General features: G+C 37.2%; 1 protein-coding gene across 1 annotated transcript in view; it reads right to left on the bottom strand.

The window, feature by feature from the left end:
• DARS1 (aspartyl-tRNA synthetase 1) overlaps positions 1-19174 on the bottom strand; it is a 36038-nt gene that overhangs the window by 629 nt on the left and 16235 nt on the right. Inside the window, exons 5-15 of the mRNA XM_084209015.1 lie at positions 17375-17477; positions 16028-16108; positions 15497-15556; positions 7532-7643; positions 5640-5774; positions 4655-4802; positions 3596-3742; positions 2565-2607; positions 1853-1933; positions 1238-1349; positions 763-834 (exon numbers count right to left, since the gene is read on the bottom strand). Of these exons, the coding sequence (XP_084065141.1) occupies positions 763-834; positions 1238-1349; positions 1853-1933; positions 2565-2607; positions 3596-3742; positions 4655-4802; positions 5640-5774; positions 7532-7643; positions 15497-15556; positions 16028-16108; positions 17375-17477 (1094 nt within the window). The remainder of the gene's footprint in view (positions 1-762; positions 835-1237; positions 1350-1852; positions 1934-2564; positions 2608-3595; positions 3743-4654; positions 4803-5639; positions 5775-7531; positions 7644-15496; positions 15557-16027; positions 16109-17374; positions 17478-19174) is intronic.

Raw genomic sequence — 19174 nt, 5'->3', positions numbered from 1 at the left:
GGCTTTGTTCAAAACCCCAAAGGAGCTGCAGGTCCTTCCCAGCTGGAGCCAGCCTCACACAGCAGTGTGAGCACAGCCCATAGGGCAGGCACTTCCTAATCCTTGGGGCACCCCAGCCATGATAGGTGGAACCCAGATGCACACTTGTTTTTCTACACAGCTCCTGTGTTAAGGTTTCCACCTGGAACAGCTTGAACCCAGTGTTAATTCTCATGGCATCTCCTGTTTGGTGGGTACTTTGCCATGAGGACCATATACTCTGAAGGAAAGATGCAGCTTCAGTTTCCTTGATGTCATTCTGACTGCCCTAAATTATTTTGAATTACCTGTATATGTTGATGCTCATAAACAGATGAAGAAGCAATCTCTTATTTCTCCTCACTGCAAAACACCTTCAACAAATACACAGAGACCAGTGGCTGCTGGTATGAGGATGACTTTGATAAATCCATACACAAAACACTATTTTCTTGCTTCCTTAAATTTTCCTCAGAGGTCAAGTTTGAAAGTGATGTGCCTGGCTAGTGATCACTTTTTCTTGTGATCACCTTCTTTTTAAACTCACCAGACTGTGCCAGTCTTTTGCCTATTTATTTTATGATGATCTTTAAATGTGAACTTCTCTCCTTAAATTCTCCAGGATAAACAGCCCCTCAAATAGTGACCTAACAGGGTCACTACTCAGAATTTTATACTGAGCTCCACTTGCGACTGAGCCCCACTTTAAGTTAAGCTCAGGCTAAACAAAAACCAGATACTCACCTATTCCACCACCTGCGTGTGGAGGTGCACCAAACCGAAAGGAGTCAATATAAGCCTTTATTTTCTCCAAATCTAGAAAAGAAAAATAATGGTTTCTCACCTGCTCAATGAACCCCAAGCCAAACAGACAAGTGAATGCAGGACTAAAAGAACAACAAAAAAATTACAAACAGTGGGATTTTACTCATTGAACATGTAAATTGTCCAGAGCTATCTAGAACTTATGAGTGTAACCATTTTGTGATATAATTTTATTAATAACTATTTATTAATAACTATTCAACAAGGTGTTGCTGCAAGACCCACTAGTTTCCTAATACCTCACTCTAGATGGTTAAACAGAATTAGAGGAATTAACAGTAAGAATAAAAGAGAACTCTGATTTTACCACTCATATAACAAATTCTGACCCAAATTTTTCCTCTAAAGGACACAAATCAAGTCAGGACTTATGTTCTTTTAAATTGCTTGTTACCAATGCCATGATGCTTGGCTCTTTCTGTCAGCAGCTGGGGGTCATGAATTCTCTGAGCTCCAGACAAGATCTCTTCCCCTCTCATGAACATGTCATACGAGTTAGAGGTTTTCTGGAAACACAGAAAGGAGTTTATTTCCTACCTACAGTTCCATAGATTGCAAATATTTACCCCTCAGTAACTTAATCTTCTGATATCCAAAGCTGTAAAAAAAAGCAGATTTTCTCCTAAAGTGTCTGCTGCCCTGGAAGAACGTTTCTGCCAACTTTCAGAGATGGCAGCAGTGTTTGACCATGGAGACTCTTCATAAACCTCTCCCAATTTTTGCTCATTTCTTTGTGGTATGTTTTCACCAGTGAAGAGTAACTGAAAACATCTGACAAGTCATGAAACTCTGACCTGATCTTGTTATCATAATTTTAATTACAGGAAGGCTGGAACTAAATTATCTTTAAGGTCCCTTCCACATCACTCAATGATTTTATGGTCATATTAATACACTTCATCGGTATTGTCAAGATATTGCTACATGGAATAATTTAAACTTAAAAAAAAAAAAAAAGAAAAAAAAAAAAGAAAAAACCCCATTGAGAACAAGAAGGAATTTTACTTACAGGGTTGGCTGGGTCTGGCATTGTATAAAAAGGCCTCACGGCAAGAGGATATTTGTCAAGAATATAGAAGTCTGTGTCGTACTGAATAAGTAATTTAGAATAGTTAGTACAAGAGAAAACCACATAAAAACAAATTACAAGAGAAAGACAGAACCAATGAATCTTTGAAATAAAATTAAAACAAATTTCCCAATAGCTTCCTGCAATAGAGTCTAAGTTATCAATAAAAGTGGTGCATTCTTTCTCAGTTTTTCAATACTATTTCTAGTGTAAACTTACAAATGTTGAACAGTAAAATGTGTTGCTGTAACACATTTTGCTGTTACACAATGTGGGGGCTTTTTCCCCCCAAAGGTCTCATAGATTTTGTTAGAATTGGGTTTGCATTTTTTTGGAAGTCTCCTAAGAAGTGGCTTTGGAACATACTAGCCTGTTTGGTGTCCTCAGTACAACGTATGATAAAAATAAATATAAAACATTGAAAATGGTTTGAAACAGCTTATTAATGACAAAGACAAAACTAACAGTAGATGAAATACACAGCACCAAAATGGGATTGCAGTCAATTAAAAAATGGTAATCACCAACTCTTCACAACTTCTGCATGTTCTGAGCTACTGTTTACATGTAGGTATTTACACCAACCCTATGACTCCACAGTACCAGGTTTCAGATTCAGTGACACATTTATTTACTCTAAAATAATAATTACCTTTTCCTTTACCAGGCGTCCCAGGAGCTTTTCATTAGGTGTGCTGAAAAAAATTATCATCATTAAAATGAAGTAATTTGAACTTGTACTGAAGACTTACTTCACAAATCCCAAAAGATTACAGCTACAGAGCTGCTGCACCCTGACCCTTAGAAAATATAGTACTTGTTTCTGATTGTTTTGAGTTGTGCACACAGAAATTGCAAAAGTATATTTATTTGTTTCTAAATACTTCGTATTGGTCTTAGAAATTCCATAAATTAACTGGCACCTAAAAATATTCTTGCTCTCAATGTAACTTCTTCCTAGTTAGCATATTCTGATTACTAAAGAACTGTGTACTCTATTTCCTATTGCCATACATCTTGTGTATGACACAGTAAGTGAGAACCACATGAACACTTGTTGAGGAAATTATTTTCCTCCATAAAACTCTTATGATAGAAACTTTATTTGGTGCACAGATCATTTAATTTAAAATCACACAGTACCCTAATGGTCCTGGATATATTATGGAGAAGAACAGAAATGTTTTAATTCATTAAATGTCTTCAGTAAAGTTTATACATAAACTGCTAATTAAACCATCTCTCAGTAAATCAATGGGAATTCATCAAGATTGTTTAATCATTTTCCTGAGAGGTGGAAAAAAGAAATGGAAAGGTATTACTTAAAAGAAAGACCTTAAGGCAGCAGCATCTTTTTGCTTAATCCTATTCAAAGACATGTGACAATTCACATGAAGGACTGCAATTGCTGGACAAAAAAACACTTCCTCAGAAGGTTCAAGTTGCTCTCACTTTATGTTGTCAGTTATTTCTGTCAGATTTCAGAGTTTGTACCTATAGTCTACATTAAAAGAAAGGATTATTTCCACATCCATTCATTTACTTGTCAAGAGATCTGCACAGAAGTGCTGTTTATTCCTCTAAAAGCTGTGGTTCCTTATTGAGGGCTGCCAGGTGCTCAGTACAAAACTGACACTTCACTACCACTTTCCAAGACTGACACAGTTACATCCTGCCAAGTACCTGAGATCCTCTTCATCACCCATCTCCACACCAGCCTCTCGAAGCATGGCGACACCTTCACGGTATTCCAGCCTCAGAGTTGGCTCCAAAAACTTAAATGGCTCACATGGGAACTGTTTGCTCACTGTCTGAATTTCAGTTTGGAATCTACAGACAAAGAAACAAGAACAGAAGCCAAATACAAAACAGTCAAGAACTTGCACCTAATACTGATTTTGTGATTTTGCCACAAGAGGTCCCTCTTACAACATAAAAACTGTATTAAAACCACTTCAGGAGAAATTCTGTAATGAATTGTCTCAACAAAGTTAATGCATCTACTTCACTGATGTTAATATTTTACTACTACTTCTGTTTAATCCCTCTTGTAAGAAATAATCGACTTGGTCAAATTTTCACAGTAAAGACACTGAAATCACCCCTTAGAGGCGCAGTATTTACCTGGGTTCTTTTTTGATTTGAGTAATACTCAAATATAAACCAGGAATTTCCTTCTGGACAGATGAAGATTTGCATATCTGCTGGCAAAACAGTCTAATTTGTAAGCAAATGGACACCACTTCCTAAACTTCTAGCCTGGTTTTTTAATGATTTAAGACTGTGAATAATGGAAAATAATTCCTGCTGTTATCATGGAAAAAATGCAGGCTGATCTAATCACCTTTATTCAAGAAAACTTTCTTACATAGTAAATGTTAAAATCATTTTTGAAACAGACCAATCTACCAGTAGTGGCAAAAAAAAAGGACATTTTAAATTAAGGATTTGAATTAAGAAGTCCTTTTAACAACAGACAGCAAGTTTCTTAGCGCAAGCCAGCATACTCCAGGAGATGCTAAAAGTAGCTTACTGGCCTATGGCTTGAGTGAACCTTAGAAGTCAGGCACAAAGAAATAGTTAAGAGCAAAGCAAAAATATGTTTCGAAGTTGTGTTGTAAATCAGATAACCGATGATTATCTGATAAACTGAGGACAAAAGGCTGGTCTACTTCATTCCACAGTGCAAGAGATGTCAAACAAAGAAAGTTGCTCATTAAAAGAAGGAAATGCTTTTATTACCTTTCCTGAAGTCCTTTGAATATCTGCACCAAGGTATCTGCAATCTCATCTACCACTTCATGATAGTGATAATTAAAGGCCATTTCAATATCCAGACCAACAAACTCAGTCAGGTGTCTGTGTGTATTGGAGTCCTCAGCTCTAAATACTGTAAAATTAAACAACAGCAATTGTAATTGACCTGAAATTATCATTTCAGTTGGAAAAATAACAATCATCATTTGGATTAGATAGACATGGAATATCTCACTGAGAGACACATATATAACTAGCAGCCTCAGAGCATCATTTGTAACAGTGACAGCATTACTGCAGCTGTGGTACAGATACAACCCACAGAGAGGCAGGATCTCTGCTTAGATGGACAAAGATGAGTGGAAAAAACAGACAAGCTTTCAAGCACACAAGAACTTTCAGATTTAAAAACTGCCTTTTTCTGAGGAAATGGACTTGTACACGTGTGTGTCTTCTGGGATAGGTACATGAGTCTAATATAAACACATCTTCCCATAAACCATGACTCATCTCTTAGTGATTAACAAGAAATTTGACCTTCTGAATTACCTGGAATTGTTTTGTTTTGTTTTATACACTGTTATTGTCTTCAGCATTTAGAGATTAGGTATCTTTAAACCATCTGAGGTCTTCAAAGAAACTAATGTACTGCCACTTAAAGAGGCCATGTCCTATCAGCATTTAAGAAAGAGAGCATGGGACTGGAAATCATTCCTTTTTAGTATTTACAGTTAGAAGTAAGCTTGTTCTCAGTAATGTTGTTCAGAACATGTACAGCAACTTCTCTGTCAACTTTACTGTCATCAGTTGCCTCAACTGAAATTTGGTTTGGCAAGTGGAACTACACCAAGTGAAACTATTCAGAACTTTAGTGTGTGTGTGTGTGTGTGTGTGTGTGTGTGTTACTTGTACCACAGCTGCTAAAACCAGGGCACACTTCACACGCTGCATAAAGCCAAGCTTTTCTTACCTGGCCCGACGCAGAAAACTTTTTCAAAGTCAGCACATATACACATCTGCTTGTACAGCTGTGGGGACTGAGCCAGGTAGGCACTGGTTTTGAAGTAGGAAACAGTAAACACATTGGCTCCTCCTTCACTGGCAGCTAGAAAGCAAGTACTTTCATAAGGAATTATTGAAATAAAATGAAGCAATTATTAATAAAAATGTAAAAAATCAATAAGAGGTAGAATGATAAATTATTGGTCTTTAAAGATCAGAAAGAGATTTTTCTTCAAAACATACTAGAGGAAAAAGATGTATTTGCATCCATCCATTCATGCCAAGGTAAATTTTGCAGCTCAGGACTTTCACACCTTGCCTTGAATTTCTGCAAATTTAGTTGGGGTAGCTTAAAATGTTCCTGTTTCAGCTGACCTTTACCTTAGAGTGAGAACAGGAGAGAACACATATCTGTACTAATACATCTACCTGCACCCCCACATTTCTGTGGAAACCAATCTCTGACAGTGGCTCAGGCTGCCAGGGGTTCACTGCAGAGCCTGAGACCCAAGTGCATATCCTGTTTTGCCAGGACCATCCTCTCTAACTGAAGGCATAAATATCTCTCACATCCAATCCCAGTTTTCCCAGAGGGCATGAGCCAAAGCTATAAAGCTTTTTCTCAGTTTGAGGCAATTTTCATAGACAGCTACAGGAACAAGGATCACATGCATTTCCCTTACTGTAAAGCACCTACCAAAACTACATCACTTCACCTTGCCAATTCCCAGTGTGTGACATGAGAGGTGCAGTGGCCTAACACAGGTAACTTTTAAAAACCTCAAAGCTTAGAACCATTATGATGTTTAAATTGGAAGTTTAGTAAGGATTGCACTGACTTAAGTTAGTCAATTTTACAAAATACGGTCTCATCCAAACAATGGGATGCTTGCTTCCAATGGGACACTGCACACTTCCTCAAAGGTCCTACATAAATAAACTACCTGGGAAGCCTTTTAGCACTTGATACTATTCAACTATCTCTATAGGAAAAAGCCATCCAATCTTCTAGTTCAATGACACTTTTCAGGTTGAAAGAACAGCTGCTTACATGCATTTTGTTAAAAACTTCATTTTTTATCTCAATCAGAGATGTCTTCCAAAATATAAATACAGAAGCATAAAATTCTGTAAGCAAAACGTGCACTTTATGAATGTACATACAATAACACAGTAACACAAATGTTCTGCTCTGATTTTCCATGCCACGTATCTTAGTGGCATCAACAAAACCTCAAAGAGCACCAATAAGATGGAAGGAAAACCTCCATCAGTAAATCAAGCCACTGAAAACAATACAGCAAATCAAAAGAACTAGAAGCAGTATCTACATTTCAGACTTTAAGGCTGAAGCTGTTATTCCACATTTCCAAGAAGAAAAAGGTCTACCACCTTCTATTCTGCCAAATTCTAATTACTAAAGAAGTGACAAATTGTGCCATATAATGGCATCATATTTTACACCACATGTTTGTTACAACATCTTCATGATGGAATATGCTTTTAATCTAAATTAGACTGGGTTTTTTTAATACTTAGAATGGAACAGGCAGTGCTCAACACTGAGAACACTGATTTGAAGAATAATGCATATGATCATAATTAAACATTCATATGAATTGCAAACTACATAAATCAGGTGTGTATATATATATAATTTTTCTTGTCACTCTTTTAATAGCCTAAGTCAGGAAAGAAGTAAAGACTCTGACACCTGCTAGAAGTTTGCTATGTTGCATCTAAGACTAGAATGAAAATTTATGTTTTTTAAATAAAAACTTACTAAACTTTTGTCAGATAGGTACACGGAGCAACTACAAAAGAAGCACACCTGTAGCTGCTGGATCACATATACAATACCTGAAATGATTTTGGGAGTCTGAATTTCCACAAATCCCTTGCGAATAAGAGTTTCTCGGAAAAGCTGACAAATACCAGACTGAAGGCAGAAGATTGCCTGACTAGTGGAGGTCTACAAGAAGAAGATAAAATAATGAATCCTATGTTAGTTTTTCCTGACTCTATTACTTCTTCTGGACAGCTGGAAGGATGAATTCCTTCCCTCAGGAATACCTGATTATTGTATCTGCCTAAACAGTGAAAAGTGTGAATCCATAATTGTCTGTTACACAGAAGGAAACAGGAAAGGAAGCCAGAGAAATTATTAATTTCAATTCATAGCATATTCAGTTATAAACGAGGCACTACGGTCAATTCTACATTAAAAAAAACCAACTGATTTATGAGATGCGCTTCTGCAAATAAAGGTTTTACAGTAAGAAATTGAATAAAAGTACTAAATCTATTAAAAAGCTCTCAGCACACTGAACTAGAACAGCTGCAGAACACGGTGCATGACAAAAGCAAAGCCATTAATAGCTTACATAAGGTAGAAATGTCTGTCTGTTAAAGGCTACCAAATACAATGTTTTTCATGTAAAAACACAGCCACATGTTAGCCATGTACAACACTGACACAAAAACATCCAAAACCCAAGGTCTACACTTCCAACATTTAAGCAGCCCAGATAACCCCTCTTGATATGAACTGCAGTTCTTCTGTCTTTTTCATCTTACTTTAAAAGTAAATTTAGCTGAAAACAGAAGTAGCTTTAACTGAATTGATAATTATTTTTTTGTTTATGCATGTGACACAATTGAGCTCCTCATCTGGGTTACCAAATACCTGCACTAAACATTCCTGGAACACTTTTTGGCATATGGAATAAAACAACCACTGTAGCGACTGTTGCAAAGACTGCAAGGTGTCAGCACTGAAGCCATATCTGATTTTGTGCTTTCAGCATCTGAAACGTGACACTGAGCAACCTAAAAGGGTACAAAAAAACCAACAAGTTCCTGCTAACGAGCAAGAGAACGTTTCTTTACGACTACCTGCGTCACAACACTGTTTACTTCTCTTTCTGAACAGCACCCAGCTCTCCAGTCAGGGTAAGAAAGGCCTTGTGGGCTTTTTCACATGACTCCTCTAGCAAACCACAAAACAAAAAACCCCCAACCAAAAAAAATTATATAAGCAGCCAAATTTAGACAGACAGTCAGTAGAAACACTGAAATAAAGCTACAGCCATCATCTTTGCAAGATAAAGACATCCCTTTACCAAGAGACCAAAGAGAAAACTGCAGTAATACTGCAGATCTGGAGCTGTTTGCAGTTATTTGCCGTTTTAGCTGACCAATGAAATAATTCACGTGGTTAAGTGGTTGAGACTAGTAAATAATAGCAGTTCTCACTGTCTGATAAACCACATGTCTGATAGACCACAGCCACTCAAATGTTCAAAATGAAGGAAATGAGGTTTTGAGCAGCAGTTGCAAAAGTACCCTAAAAGTTTTTCACCTTTTTCACATTGGTCTCCCAGAACGAGACATATGGTAAGACTCTGCCTGAGTTATGGGCATAATTTGGCAGTGTTACATCCAAGTATCAGGATGATTCAAAGGGATTTTTTCTTCTTAACCATCTCCTACTTGAAAGGTGAAAGAGCTGACAACTTTAAGTCACATTTGAGTTTCCCAATAAAGTTTTTGGTGAACTAGACACATCTAAAATTGCTAAGAGAGAAGATGTGTAACATTAACATAAAGCAGCATAGAAACAATGCCTCTTCTACCCTTGGTGTGAACCAACAGCAATTTCATGCCAGAACACATGAGAATGCAGTAGTAAATCAACAGCCCCAGGAAAAAAAGAAAACTGGTTGCTAAACCCAGTCTGAAAGCAATTACATGGTCTGACCTAAAACTGTGCACAGAAACACAGCCAGCCAATACCCAACACAGCCCTCCAGTAACAAAGGTTGGTCAGGTGGTAACTCCTCCTGTCCTTTGTGAGGATGCAGGACAAGGATTCTGTCTTCCTAAGCCACCTATAATGGCAGGTTAGACTTAGAAACAGTATTTATGAAAGCAGCCAAGTTCACAGAACTGGACACTGAAGCTTTTATTTAACTGCAGACCAAGAACAAGAAGCAATTCTCCATACCTCAAATTAAATCTGACAAGACCACTCTTCTTTCACCAAAGGTGGCTGAGTTTCAGTGTCCATTCATTCAGAGACTGCCAACATGGATAACTGTTGGGAATTTGTGATACTGCAGCCTTAAACAGACCCACAAGATATCTGAGATAAGCTTCTAAAGAGCTGCATCTGACAATTTGCAGTGGAGTCAAATCAATGACCTCAGAAGTTTTATGTGCCCCTACAATTTCCAAGTATTTTAAAAATGAAGAAAAAACTTTTCAGATTTAATAACATTCTTTGCACTGGTATGATGTTCAGAACACGAAGAGAAAAAATTCATTTGAAGAAAATAATTCAGTAACTGAGATGCTGGTATATATAGCAATGTTTGTACATTGGTAAGTAACATAGTCACAGTTTGAGCTTCCACACGTAGGTACAACACAGCAAACTAAAGACAGAGACAGCTGTCAAAATTAATTGATTTTTACCTTTGTCTTAAAATAAGATTTTGCCATGGCATTCTTCTTGTCTAGTGTTTACTCCAATAGGAACTCTTCCACACACATATCGACAAACTATCTTATCTGAGACTATGGCAAAGATAGTAAATATTGCTTCAAGAATTAATCAGAAACAGAAACAAATTTATGACAATTAAATGCTGTTGCAGTTAACAGTGTTAATGTTTTAACTTGGTATGCAAAGTTAATTTTACAGAAAAACTCATTATTTTCAATAATGACAGCAGAAGAAAAGTTTAGGGAACAATGCTGAAGTATGAGTTTCAGTTATAACCTCACTTTCATTTCACCTGTGTATTTATTATACAGATGCCATGAAGGAAGACATTAATGATAAAACTGAGCACTGTAAGCTTATAAAAACAATTATCACTGTTCATTTGGCACAAACTGCAGTGTCAGAAGAACAGCCACGTGTGCTGCCAAATGTTTTTCAGTGGAATTGAGGGCAGTTCACACCACCACAATCGTATCTCAGAGAGGTGAGACCGGCACAGACATGAGAAGTAGTGAACTTTCTTTTTTACTCTCACATCAGCTGCAGAATTTTTTCTGCTCTCCCCTCATTTTTGCTTTTCTGTTTGCCTGCTGTAGCTACCTATCTTCCATCAAGAACAACCATAAATACATAGTTGGCTAAATAATGTAATCTATATTCTTTTAAGTAATATACATTATTTTAAATAATGTAACCAATTTTGCAATTCTTTCACTATACCTAGGACAAGTGAAGGTTTTGCTAGGAAACAGAATTTATCTTAAATAACATTTTTTTTAACCCCAAGGTGACTGAAGTCAACTTTTATTCAAATTTCAGTATTACTTATAGTACAAGAATATATGAACATGGAGTTTGTAGTCTAAGTGACTGGGACTGTGTATGTACACTTTGCCAAATCACTGCCCACAAGAAAATGAACTGTACATTTGCTTTTTCATTACAGCTTGGATTCAGTCGGGAAAAACACAGCTTTTGCAATGAGGAAATTGAATCCAAGACAATGAAATCAAGCTTGAAGTAACTGAGTATTTGGAAAGAAAGTGCATTAAGATCAGTGTACAGCTGGATTATCACATAACACAGTCTGACATCCATAAACTACTAAAGACACAGTTTAATGCTAATGCTCTACCCTGAGTAACACAAACAGGGTAATACTGACCCTAAAAAGGCTTTGCTTTGGTCTCAATGCTAATGCTCTACCCTGAGTAACACAAACAGGGTAATACTGACCCTAAAAAGGCTTTGCTTTGGTCTCAATGAGCTGGGCAATAGCAGACACAATTGTAGCAACAGGACTGCAAAAAGGCATATAATTCAAGTCACATTTGGACAGATACCGTTGAGATAAAAGTCCTGCTTGAAAACAAAAAATAAACCAGAGCAAGTACATCAGTCATGTCCACTGTAACCCTGGGTGAATCTGAATTGTTTCTTTCTTCAGATTTTTTCGCAAAGACAAACTGAGAAGCAAAACCCAAGAATTAGTGTTTCTTTCACTGGTCTTTTCTTCATTTTTTTTTTTTAAACAATGTAAAACTGGAGGAACCTGAATTGGTATTCTTAAGAAGTAAACTACAAGAACCAGTGTTTCATTGGTCTTTTCTTCATTACTTTTCATGTACCACAGAACTTCATGAAATACAGCTTCTGCAGGTCTTTTTACAGACATGGGAAGTCTACACACCCCCGAATACTTCAGTGAAACTTAAGAACAGCAGAAAAGTAAAGATTTTAAAACACAGTCAGTGCTCTATCTACTTTGCCCTTTTTAACTGTTGCTGTAAGTGAATGGTAAATCAAACATCCCTATGATCAAGTCGTTTGACTTTCATTAAGCCATTGAGAAAAATAGATACTTGGTTTCCTCACAGTCATCTGTGGTTATGTGAAATAAAATCTAGTCCATACAAGGACTCTTCTTTCTTCTTACCCGCTCTTTTTTCTCTAAAACCCCAACTTTTCTACTCCAAGGGTGTGATCTGTATTTTATGAATCAACCCACCAGGAACAGGTTCATTCTTCTCCAGTAATCATTCTTTGGAAATGATTTGCAAAGCCCCTTAGCCCTAAATAATCACAATTTTCTCTCCATACCTCACAGTAACAACTACAGCAGTAGCTTGGCATCTTGACATTTAAGTACTTCCCATCCCCAACCTTGAAAAAACTAAACCACGAGACACTTTTAAGAGATCTCTGTCAGCAAACAAAATGCAAGATTGCTAATGATTCACTGCAATACACAGTCTATTTCCACATGTACACAAGAGTGGAAGTCTTGCAATCTTTGCAACATACTTTGCATCTTTCATCTCCATTAATGTAATTTCCTTATTATTAATTACACTCCTTGTATTGCATGATAATCAAACCTTCCTTGGTGTACATCATCGCTGGATGGAGTGATGCTATTTTCAGAAATCCAGGTTTTTTCATTCATGTAATAAGTGAGTTTCCCAGCCCCACTTCATCATGACTTGGCCCTATCCAGTTAACTCCTTTGTTAATCACTATTTAAAATTAGCTAATTACTTAACTGCTTTAAATACTGTGTTTAAATGGAAAAAAATTATTTTAGTTGGATACAAATGGCTTTTTTCAGTCTGAGCCTAACCAAGACATATGCATTTAGTTTGGTAAATCTTTCTCAAAATAACAGCATCCATATTTTTGATGTTCAGTGATTTCTGTCTTCCTTAAAAAACTGGGGCACTGAGGAAACCAGCACTAGATGATACATTTAGCTGTGGCTGGACTTCCTCCCGCACTTGTACAAACAGACATCACAGCATCTCTATTAGAATTACTCTGTTAAAATTTTTCCCTGTTGCCCATGATATGGTTTTCCTAGAAGGAACAGCTGTGGGAACAATGGTTTCAGAAAACACATCATGTTTGCAATCCTCATTAGGACATGGCTACTTACGCAGTGCATTTGAAACACTAAAGGCTCTTTGAAGCCCCATTTGTACTCCAGTAGCTCCAATCTATGGAACCAAATCCCTGAAAATCATTTACTACTTTCTGGGTTTCTTTGTATTCCTACTCTTGTGATTCCACTACATAGAGTGCTTAGGATGTACATATATACATAAATGCATGTATTCTCACTGAAATTTCCCCTTTCTTCATTAAGTATCTTTTCTGCTTATTCAGCACTCTCTTTTAAAAAACAGATTAAAATACCATGTTTAGAATCTGCTTTTGTTCTGAAACACGTAATGAAAGGTGCAACAGAAAAGACACACACAAATGTGACACAGTCTGAGACAAAACTTTTCCTGTGCAGAGGAGGCCAGATACCCAAGCCTAATCATGGGCAAGCTGTGGCCAGATCACACCCAGCCACAGGTGTATGCAGAGGATGAGACAAGGACACTGCAGTAATGAGATCTGGTATTCCATCCTGCCACCAATTCTGTGAAAAGCTAACCTGAATTCCTGCTCAGCATGAAATAGGTGCTTAGCACCACACTGCAGCAGCTGCTGGAGCTAAGGAGAAAACAGCTTTTTAACACAGACTTAAGGTTCAGAGCTCAAAACAAGGTGCCAGATATTGCTGAAGAAAAGGTGTCCCAACAGCGGTTGGGACACAGAAGAGGTTACAGCAACATCCACTTAGGTCAGCAGTTGCACCCTCCAGGCAGAATACTGACAACTAATGCCCTACAGCTGCACTGACAAAGATATTTCAGAAGTATTGGGATAGTCATGCTACTGAATGTGTACAGGGGCAGAACTTTAGCCCAGCCCTTTCCATTCCATCTCTTGTGTTCATTCTGGCATGAGTTTTCCTTCTTTTTCCATTACTATTTACCTTCTTAGGCTTTGCTCTGCAGATGCCCTCAACTGCATTACAGCCAAGGGCATCAGAGCCAAGGATACCTCCAAGCCATTTTCACCCAGTATTTTTAAATGCTATTTCCCTTTGTATAATTTCTCTGTTCTCTTTGGGCCTCATGGCTCCTTTCAGTTTATAATACAGGTGTTTCTTCAATATAATGGATTTTCTTAGGTTTCTCTGGAGTGCTGTTGGTTATTTTTATTCATCACCAGATGTTCAAGTAAAGCCTGCAGTTCAAGCATCCCAGATTTCTCCCCTTCAATTCAGTACACTGTCTTAGCACTGCCATAAGCTGATGATCCTTCAAATGATTTTCACTTTCAATTATTAGTATAGAATTCTTTTCATGAAAGGCTTTATTTAAGACAGAGTAAGAGACTAATTTGATGAGATACTGAGTATACCCTGAAAAGTAACCACTGACTGAAGTTACTCAGCATGGTACTTGAGGTCAAGTGAAAAACAATTAACTTTGGTACCAGTAAAACAAGTGACACAAGTAGTTATAGTTGCTGAAATAAGGACATCAGATGTTGAAAAGCTGTAAGTCTATTAGTGCCAGAACTTTTCCAAATTTTCCAATAACTGACTTTTTTGTTTCATTTCTCAGGTGCAAAGATTGATTTGCTGAGAAACTGCCATTATCAAGAACTCTGAAGGCAGTACTAGGTATCAAAAAAAATCAGCTAAGCATAGTCTTCATTAAATGTTGATTAAAATTTTATTGTGGAGAGCCTAAAATGGCTAAAAAGCCTAGGAAAAGGCCAAGATGCCTCAAGTCAGTAATGCTTAAGTTAGTTACAGACTTAAGTATTAGCTGCTGTTTCAAAAAAAAGAATCAAAGTTCTGTAAGTAATTTAGTAGAGAGTATTTTGCTTCTGATTAGAAATGGAAAATATTTGGGAGCTCTATGAATTCACAGGTTGTGTCTCTATGACCTGGATAGAGAAAGGTGTTTCAGGAAAAAAAAGGAAAATACATGCGGAAATGCTGTGGAAAAAACAAAGAGAATGAGATTGGCATCATGGCCTGGTACAATTTCTCTGGCTAGGCATGTATTACAGTACCTCAACTGACTGTTAAAACTCAGAACTTCCATCTTATACTTCAAAACCAAGCTCTTTACAGGTTTTGGATAAAAAAAACTACATCTGAGAAAAAATGTTGTCTCTAAATTGTCTCTATTCAGTCACCTTTGACTTTTGCAGCTGAACAGCCCAGATGTACACAGCCACATGTCAAATCATCAATGTTTGCCTTTGTTCTTTAATTAACATCAGTAAAGGTGAACATTTAGGATTCAAAAGTACTGTGCTTTTACAATACTACACAAAACCACAAAATTACATTGTTTTTCTTCTGGCCAACAATACAATTCCATCAAATCCATTACTTTTATTGCTTTGTGGATTAGAAATATGAAGAATAAACACTTGCAGGCAAGCCTGCAGCACTGCATGTTCCTTACCCTTAGATCAATGATTCTGTTGTCCAGTCTTGTATCTTGGTTTACAGTAGCTCTTCCATCCTAAACAGGGGCACAAAAGCACATAGTGAATACACACACATCCAAAAAATAAACAAAACCAAAACTTCAAAAAACCAAAGTCAATGGAGAAAAACACCCTCTGGCTAAAAGCAAAGGGTTATTTCTATGTTCAGCTGAACATCTAGATCATTCTAGAAAGAATACAGAGCAAACTGGCAGCACAGAGAAGTACAAGGTGTAACTTCTCCCAGAGGTCACAGGCAGAACCAACTATGAGGATGCATCAGACATACACACAAGATTGGGAACCCTCTGGTTTTGACTTTCTACTGCAGTTCAGCAGACATCAAAGCTACAGAGATGTTGAACACAGTTCTGGATGGCACAAAGGAAGTAAAATGCAAACCTAACAAACCCCCAGAATCACCGCATTAAGGAAGTTGCTTGGCTTTCGTGCTGTTGTTCAGCTACAAAGACAATAAAAAGCATTTGAGGATGCAAAGTTTTCACCTCCTCTCCTTCCACTTCTGGTCGAACAGCATCATCCAGCTGTAAGGGCAGCCGGGGTTCAGCTGAACTGATCACATAGATCTGAAATTGAGAGAGAACAGAAATAGCATGAGGCTCTGCTCAAAAGGAGGTGTGATTTACAAAAGGATATTTCTAGCAGAGACTTGAAACAGTGTTTGCATAGGCTACTGGCTCTAAAGCCGTGATTTTATTCCAGTACTTGAGATGCATTGTGCATTCTCATGACAATACTGAAGTGCTTAGTTCTTGCTTTCCCTTAGATTTGAAGTATTTTTTTTTCTTCTGGGAAGCATCAAATTGAGCAGGTTCATACAGCCTGAGGGACAAGACTTTTTGCATGAATGCCAGCTCTGAATATACCAGATTTTACCAAGTTGTAGTTTCTGATTCCAGCAAGACCATCCTGTTCTTCTCCTTGTTAATGTATCATTTACTTATCACCTGAATACATCTGAAAGAGCTATTTCAGATTAAAAAAAATTATGAGATAACTAAAATACAATCAGAGAATGAAAACCACCTTGCTGTGCCTTATGGTCTAGTATTGCTCCTAGAGGAGCAGTGAATTTGATGGTCTTTCAGTAAAATCAAGCATAGGATAATCTGCACACATATTAAAACATGTTTCTTCAAAATCTGCAGATTTTTCCTAATGCTGTTAGCTAAGATTTACTTCACTGCTATAATAGCCATTGTGCTCTAATCCTGAGGCAACTGGGTTTCAGCTGTATTGTAGGCATACAGTTTAGTTAAAAAACTTTAGAAGAAAAGGATATTACATAAAGGTTTAAATATGCTTTCTATTTAAACAAATTATAAAGTTACACTTCCTCCAGCTCTACAGCACAAGCTCCAGGAACTTTAGATTTCAAAAGTTTCCATACTGTTAAGCCACTGAGAGTTTATTTCTGTGAGAATTATGTATTGCAGTCCATTGTACTGAGGGGAAGATTGTAACTCTGATAAAGAAGAAACTCCTGACTTGCACTTAAAAAGAAGCAGACTTTTTATTCCAGAATCTACTGCAGTTAAGAATCAAAAACCAGAATTATAAGCTTTTCTAGCCGAATTATTCTAGAGAGATACTTTTTAAAATTTAACACTGTAATTCAAATGGCAGATAAAAACAAGGAAATATAAACTCCAAGTATCTTAAAACCAGAAGTGTTTCATTTTTACATATAAAACACTGAAATCTGTAGTTTAAGGCAGTTTATTTCTCTGACATAGGATTCCTTACTGACAAAGTTTATGTATGTAGGCAGACAGTCTCAACAGATAATCTATCAAACAATTAACCAGTGCTCCATTTGCTCAAAACTTTACCCTTTGAACGTGAAGCTCGACGTCTTGCTGAGTACAACTTCCAATTTTCTGATACGCTTTCCTCACAACGCCTTCGATGTCCACAATGCTCTCTTTGGTGATGCTGGCAATAAAGAGAGGACAGGAGGCTCAGTAAGTTCCACTGCACACTGCAGCAGCCTCAGCACCGAGCACCACTCATGCACTGTATGGACTGCTGAATAGCAGAACAGAGTCAAGGATCTCAAGTTACTTTCATATCTAATAACTGATTAATAAAGGAGTTTGCAGAAATATCCCCAGCCACAATGAATTCAAACTGGGATGGAAGACTTGAGAGGGAAAGAATTATGATTGAGCTCAGTGCTCGCCCATTCTCTGTGTGTTGTTTATACATAAACTGACAAGTGGCAGAGCTCTTTTTCTAGGCCACAGACACTCTTCCATGTGTCAGCTGATGCAATTATCTGCAAGATGTGTCTTCACCAGCAGAACAACAAACTGAAAGGAAGTCCTAGGACTGAAGGGGAAAATCAAAACTAGTTCAGCTTGTTTAAACTACATGACTTGTTACTGAAAGATGCAAGATGCTCCAAAGTAATTTCTCTGTGACAGAGGACATCCTAACTGCTCCCCACTAACAGTCACTAATAGTACATTAGAACACCACACACCATCCTGAAAGTCTTCCAAAGATATGATATAAAGTATGTGTGCTATGAGCAAACAATAACAAAAGTCTCATGAGTCAGAGGTGAGAAAAGAATTTGTATGAGCAGTTTTTATTTATACATTTAAGGTACTGGAATTTAGACCAGTACTTTTCTACAGATAATCTCACCCTCACTGGAATTATAGTTTCACTCTATCTCTCTGTTAGCTTGAAAGAGGCCAGATATCTAAAAAGATTACTTTCCTTTTTAGGAAAACTAATGTTACAATTACTCTTTCACGTGTGAGTCCTCTTTGAGAAAGCTGAAAAGCACATTACATACATCGCTTGACCACCTAAGCCCTTAGACAGCAGGAAAGCATCAGGCCCACAATTTAACTGCAAACAGTAAGATGTGAGTGAAGATGTCATCAGACAAGCTGGCCACTGCTAAAAGCAGCAAACCAAAGAGCCATTAACAACCCTCAAGGGGGGTTGCAAGGCTGTCACTTTTTTTACTTTGAAAAAAATTTTGAAAAATCTGATCATATTGAAGTAACAGTGGAAAATTCAAGCATCACATTCTCAAAACCTAACAGTGGCACTGTAAGTAAATTCCAATCAACTAAAAAATAAAATGACAAATTTGAGTATTTTAGCTGATTACACTTTTTTTTATGGTAATACTTCCAGGTGATAGAACTTATTAGCTGCTCTAAAGTTAATATAGACAAGGGTGCTTCATATGCTTGACCTGCTTAACCATCAGGTAATTTCATGCATTGCATTAAGCTCATGAACAGCATGTTCTTCTGGTACATTTACACTTTAGAAGAGCTACAGTTGCTCAAATCACAACTAAATTTGTACAAAGCAGAGGCTGAGAGCAGGCTTTAAATAAGAATCCATTTAGTTATGGGTGAGCCTCCATTTCCATTAGTTTAGCAGAGGCAACAAATATGAGAAAGGATAATTGAAATGACACCAAGTGCTTCCAAGTACTTTCTATTACAAATGATTCTGTTTGAAACTCCTCACAGAGACTGTGGAACCAATACAGTGCTTTGGATGCAAGAGAGTGTCACCATCTATGAGAATATACGATGCTAAACCAGTATTAAGTGTAACTATAAATTCCCTTTGCTTTTCAAATGCATGAATGTTTGAAA

The sequence above is a fragment of the Fringilla coelebs genome (genome assembly GCF_963513975.1).
Source record: "Fringilla coelebs genome assembly, chromosome: 7".
NCBI classification, from domain to species: Eukaryota; Metazoa; Chordata; class Aves; order Passeriformes; family Fringillidae; genus Fringilla; species Fringilla coelebs.
The sequence above is the reverse complement of the archived record's forward strand: the minus strand, read 5'-3'. Positions and strand labels throughout refer to the sequence as shown.